This window comes from Ochlerotatus camptorhynchus, unplaced genomic scaffold, assembly GCF_037179485.1.
Source record: "Ochlerotatus camptorhynchus isolate MF236.1 unplaced genomic scaffold, CSIRO-AGI_Acam_v1.1 ptg000463l, whole genome shotgun sequence".
Classification (NCBI taxonomy): Eukaryota; Metazoa; Arthropoda; class Insecta; order Diptera; family Culicidae; genus Ochlerotatus; species Ochlerotatus camptorhynchus.
In genome coordinates, this window is record NW_027040949.1 from 415,338 (window position 1) to 421,365 (window position 6,028).

The following is a 6,028-nucleotide window of genomic DNA, read 5'->3' on the forward strand; positions in this document are numbered from 1 at the left end:
TAATGTACCGGAGTGCAAATCGGCGGATGACGAGGACATTCATCGACAGACATTCGAGTTATGGAAGGATCTGCTGATGGATTCCATGAAACTAGCAGGTATTGAAGACGAAAAAACGATGTTCACAGTTTTTAAAGTAAAAGCTGGGAACCGGCTGTTGGAAATATTCAGGAACACGAAGTCCCAAAACGACGATCCAGACTCCGAAACAGAGCCGTTCTCAAATGCCATGCATAGGCTCAAGTCTTATTTTGGATCAGGCTCTGATGTTATGCTCATGAGACGCAAGTTGGCATTAATGGCACAGAAAACAAATGAAACTGATCTGACATTCATTACTCGAGTTGGTTCAACAGCTCGACTCTGTGGATTTGAGGCTGAAAAGGAATTTGAAGAGATAGTTTCAACAGTTGCTGAACACGCACGTAATAAGGATGTACGCACGACGGCTTTGAAGATGTTAAGCAGGAACGGCTGTTTTACGGATCTAGTAGATAAGGTACGAGAAATCGAAGCAATAAGATTGAATGAAGAATTCGTCTTGCGTAAGCGAGGAACCCCTGAACAGTCTGCAGTTGCTGCTGTAAACGTACGATATCCTCGTAGTATGAATCGTCAGCAAAGGTTCCCTGAGCGCAATTCGGTACGTATGAATCCATATCAACGAGTCAATCAGATGCCACGAGCAGGTTGGCGAGCCCCACGAGGTCGATTTTTCAGAGGCAAGGGCTCGGATCGATCTTCTTCGTCTGAGAAATGCTGGCGATGCAACACAGTATATCATTCGGCAGAAGACTGCAACTGCAAGGATAAAATCTGTAACAACTGTGGAAGAATTGGCCATATTCGACGTGCCTGTCCGTCTCTCGTTGGTCAAGTACCAAAGCGACTGGCGTCCGAAGTATTGGAAGATGAACCGATGAAGCTTGCGGCCATCGATAAAACCGAGGATACCTCAACTGAAGATGAAACAGTGAGTGAAGTTATTTCTAATTAAATTACTTACATTTGGGGGTTATTCTGGGTGAGCCCCATCACTCAAGTATATATTTGAATAGCGTTAGTTATTCGACGTCACTGAACACTGAACCCCAACCATTTATCCATTTATGAAAAAAAAAAAAAAAAAAGTCTGCTTAAGTTTTAATTCAATTTATGAACTGCTAAACTCTGCGTTGGAATAATAAGTATGCTTTAAGTTTGTATCTTTAAAAATGAATAAAATAAAGAATAAGACATGATTTGGTAATAAATGTGATATACATGACATGAAACTGAAACTGTATTTTGTCTGTCAGGTCGTAGATTCGAAATCAACAAAATATCCAAATCTCGCCATTAAACGACATTCTCAACGATGTTACAATGAAGAGGAGGAATGTGTCGAACACGACGCATTAAACGATAGCATGAGAAGTAACTCTGAGGCAGGATCAGAGTCAGTGCAAAGAGTAAGTATTTAGATTTTAAATTAACGTTTTGGAAAATACCAATTAGTTTGCATTAAAACTAGATTCAAACAGACCTCCAGGAATATGATGAAGCATTCATTACGACTAAGGTAGCGGGAATGGCCTGTACTTTCCTTATTGATTCAGGTGCACAAGTGAATACATTCACTGAAGAAATGTTTCACGAGCTAATCAAGAACCCTGAATACAGCAAGGAGGTATACAATGTTAAGGACTCCTCAGATCGTCAATTGAAAGCTTATGCCACTGTTGGACACATCCAAGTCCTTGCCACATTCGATGCACATCTTTACGTTTCCGAAAACAGACCAGTGTTGTTGGAAAAGTTTTACGTCGTCAAAGAGATTCGGGCCCTCCTTAGTAGACCAACAGCTTCGAGATATAGTATTCTGATGCTTGGCCTCAAAGTACCTTTCCATACAGAAGGATCCGCATACGAGTCATCAATTTTGGCTGGAGAGATTGCTGCAATCAGTACGGATCTAATCTTTCCCAAGTTTAACATTCCTCCTGTAAAGATTTATTACGACAAAACGAAGCCACCCTGCAGGAATGTATTTTCGAACATACCTGTAGCTGTTAAGCCTCTGGTGGAGAAGAGATTGGAAGGTCTGGTATCCGCAAACATCATTGAACCAGTTGTGGACGGCATGGACTCTTCGTTCTGTTCTTCGATGTTAGTGATCCCGAAAGGAAAAGACGATATACGATTGGTCATTGACCTAAGGGGACCCAATCGATACATTCACCGTACTCCATTTGCGATGCCAACATTAGAGAAAATTCTTGCAGAGTTGGAAGGTGCAAATTGGTTTTCCACGATCGACTTGTCAAATGCTTTTTTCCACATGGAACTTGACGAGGATTCCAGACATCTTACCAACTTCTTCACAGAATTTGGAATGTTTCGTTGCGTAAGGCTTCCTTTCGGTTTGTGTAATGCTCCCGACTTGTTTCAGGAAGCTCTACAAAGAAAAGTGTTGGCAGGTTGTAAAGGTTGCAAGAACTATCTTGACGATGTGCTGATATTTGGAAAGACGAAGGCAGAGCATGATGAGAATGTGGCAGCAGTGCGTGCTTGTCTCGATAATCACAACGTGAAGTTGAACGCAAGCAAATGTGTATTTGGTAGTCAGTCCGTGAAATTTTTGGGATTCACTCTAACTCCACTAGGCTGGCAGGTTGAAGAAGAGAAAGTGGCGGCTATCAAGGATTTCAGGAGGCCTACAAATTGTTCCGAGGTCAAGAGCTTCTTAGGCTTAATCACGTTCATCGACAAATTCATCCCACATCGAGCAACGAAAACGGAACATCTGCGGTTGCTAGCCACTTCTGATAAGTTCTATTGGACAGCCGACGAGGAAAATGAATTCAACTTCTTCAAGGACGAAGCTCTCAGTTCCATTAAACGATTGGGATACTATAGTCCAAATGATCGAATTGAATTATTCGTAGACGCATCTCCGATAGGTCTTGGAGCGGTTCTAGCTCAATTTAATGCTGAGGGCATGCCTAGGATAATTGCGTGTTCTTCAAAGGTTCTCAGCTCCGCCGAACAAAGATACCCACAGACGCAAAGGGAAGCCCTAGCTGTGGTATGGGCAGTTGAGAGATTCTCATTCTATCTGCTGTTCAGAACCTTCACAATTCGCACTGATGCGGAAGCAAATCAGTACATTTTCAATACTAGCCACAGATTGGGAAAAAGGGCTGTTTCAAGAGCAGAGAGTTGGGCGCTCAGATTGCAGCCTTATGACTTTTCGATTCAACGAGTACCAGGTTGCCATAACGTGGCAGACGCCCTGTCTCGTTTGATTCCAGCGACACAGCAAGATCTACCGTTTGATCAGGAAGAAGATAACCATTACCTTTATGCCCTAGATCCCGGTTGCATGCAGATGACATGGAGTGAAATCGAAAATGAATCGGAAAGCGACTATGAGCTTAAACTAGTTCGAATAGCAGTGGAATCGAAGAAATGGCCAGCAGAACTTAGTGGATTTGAAGCACAGAAGAAAACTCTGTATGTTCTAGGTTCGCTTGTGGTTAAAGACAATAGAACGGTCTTGCCAGCTTCTCTTCGTAAAAAGGCTCTTAGTTTGGCTCACGGAGGTCACGTTGGAGAAGTGGCCACAAAGCGTATCATGCGTCAATTTTTCTGGTGGCCTCGCATGTCCAAGGAAGTTTCTCGTTTTGTTAAGGAGTGTGAAACATGTGTGCTATTATCGAAAAGGAATCCTCCGTTGCCGTTAACAAGCAGGGATCTACCCGAGGGTCCATGGGAGATCTTACAGATAGATTTTCTATCGATTCCTAATTATGGTTCTGGCGAGCTCCTGGTGGTCATCGATACGTATTCTCGATATCTGTGCGTGACAGAGATGAAAGGTTTAGATGCAATCAGTACAAATCAAGCGCTATGTAAAGTCTTCCAAATGTGGGGGTGCCCAATCATCGTTCAAAGCGACAATGGGCCTCCTTTTCAAAGTGCATCGTTCGTTAACTTTTGGCAAGATAAGGGAGTTGAAATTCGCAAATCTATACCACTCAGCCCACAATCCAACGGGGCAGTTGAAAGGCAGAACCAAGGGATTATTAAAGCGTTGGCTGCATCGAAGCTTGACGGCAAAAACTGGCGTTCTGCACTGCAAGACTATGTACACCGACACAATACGCTGGTCCCTCATTCACGCCTAGGAGTAACTCCATTTGAGTTGATGGTTGGCTGGAAGTACCGAGGTACCTTCCCCAGTATGTGGTCAGACCCGTGCGGCAGTGAGCTCGATCGTTCAGAACTGAGGGAAAAAGATGCAGATACAAAACAAATCAGTAAGAATTATGCAGATTCTTCTCGAGGAGCCAAGGAATCAAATATTGAAATTGGTGACACGGTGTTGCTTGCGCAAAACAAAAGAAGCAAGACTGATCCTACCTTTTCATCAGAAAGATTCACAGTAATAGCCAGGGAAGGAGCCAAAATCGTAATCATGAGCAAAACAGGAATACAGTATGCTCGCAACATCAGAGAAGTTAAAAGAGCGCCTGAATCCATCACATCTGACAATCATCCTGAGCAGGAAAAATTCGTCGAAGTATTTCAAGGTGATAACGGTGGGCAAATAACTCTTCCGGAGGAGGAAATGGTTTCCACGCCAGATTCCGAGATTCAAGCATCAGGTTCGGCTAAGACGTCCAGGGATCTTCGAAAGCGAGAGGTGATCAAGCGACCAAAACGGTTTGATGATCAATTTGTGTATCGCGTATTCTTCTAACTTGATGACTAAAAGAGAAAAAAAGGTTAATACAGTGACAAAAAAATATATAGTTGTAGACAGGTTGACATCTTGAAACTTTTGATGAAAAACGTTCAGCACGCAGAAAAACATGTCTACTAAGATCACCGCTGATTTTAATTTTCAATAAATCAAAACCTAGAGAACCAGTCGATATAAAATTCCTTGTTTGGATTCGCAAGTTTTCGTTTTCTGTTAGTGTACTTTTTAATTCTAATCCAGAAAGTCTTACTGCTCAAACTTTTAAGCATTTTTTACTGATTCGAAATTCAGAGTGGAGAAGGAGGGAGATGTAGTAAATAGGGCAAGCAAATAGTAAATAAAATTATGAATATAAACAAAGGAGAATAAGAAGATAGATTGGTTGACATTAAATTTGACAGATTTAAGCATGGTGAAATAATTCAGAAGGAACCTTACAACGTACCCATTCAGAGTTGCCAGTAAAAATACACGGTCACACGAAACACCCAAAGTTCAGTTGTTTAAACGGAATTAAATTAAAAATTGATTATCAATGTCAATATCAGTCATCAATGATCAGTTGGTTGACAGTAATAACTTTGATAGTAGTATCTGGTCGGGTATTAAATTTAATTAATAAGAAATAAGTTTAAATTATTTAAACTTAAAAAATAAATAAATATATATATATGTAAGTCTGTGTCAATACACAGATCTACCATTATAAGGTTCCACTTTAAACGCAAAGTATTAGATCGCAATATTGTCAACGCACTCACTAAACGCAAAGTCAGCACCGGAAGACAATCAGCCCACCCGGGGGTTTGGAATGCGTCATTCAGTGAAATAAATTTGGAGAGTAAGGTCATGTTGCGATACGTTTACGACAGATGGGTCGCTGGGACTGCATCCAAGGAGTAGGATGCAATATTTCGACGAAGGATGTTCCTCTAGAAACAGAACTCCTGAAGTTCTGGGAAATCGAAACCATCTCCAGCAGCACTACACATCGACCACTACTCGTTATCAATCTGGGAGGTACATCGTCAGTCTTCCTCGAACCAACAATTCCGTAGTTGTCCTAGGAAGCTCCCGAGAAATCGCAGATCGTCGTCTTCGAAGCATCGAGAGGTGGCTCGAACGTGTTCATCCTTCCAAGGATGCATACCACCTCTTAATGGACGAGTACCTCGAACTAAGACAAATGAAACAGCTTGACGAACCGGTACACGATGACATTCCTCATTGCTACATCCCGCACCACGCTTCTGTCTTGAAGGAGTCGAGAACAACAACGAA

General features: G+C 42.0%; 1 protein-coding gene across 1 annotated transcript; it reads left to right on the forward strand.

Moving 5' to 3' along the window:
* The first annotated feature begins 4,189 nt into the window (after positions 1–4,189).
* LOC135712197 (uncharacterized) lies at positions 4,190–4,744 on the forward strand. Its single transcript, XM_065235158.1, has 2 exons — positions 4,190–4,558; positions 4,607–4,744. The coding sequence occupies exons 1-2, from the start codon at positions 4,190–4,192 to the stop codon at positions 4,742–4,744; spliced, it is 507 nt and encodes a 168-aa protein (XP_065091230.1).
* Positions 4,745–6,028: the final 1,284 nt, after the last annotated feature.

Excerpts from the sequence above, each read along its gene's own strand:
- LOC135712197 (XM_065235158.1), top strand. The coding sequence starts at position 4,190 with ATGGTTGGCTGGAAGTACCGAGGTACCTTCCCCAGTATGTGGTCAGAC. Across the intron at positions 4,559-4,606 it reads ATCCTGAGCAGGAAAAATTC|GAGGAAATGGTTTCCACGCC; the intron begins GTCGAAGTATTT and ends ACTCTTCCGGAG.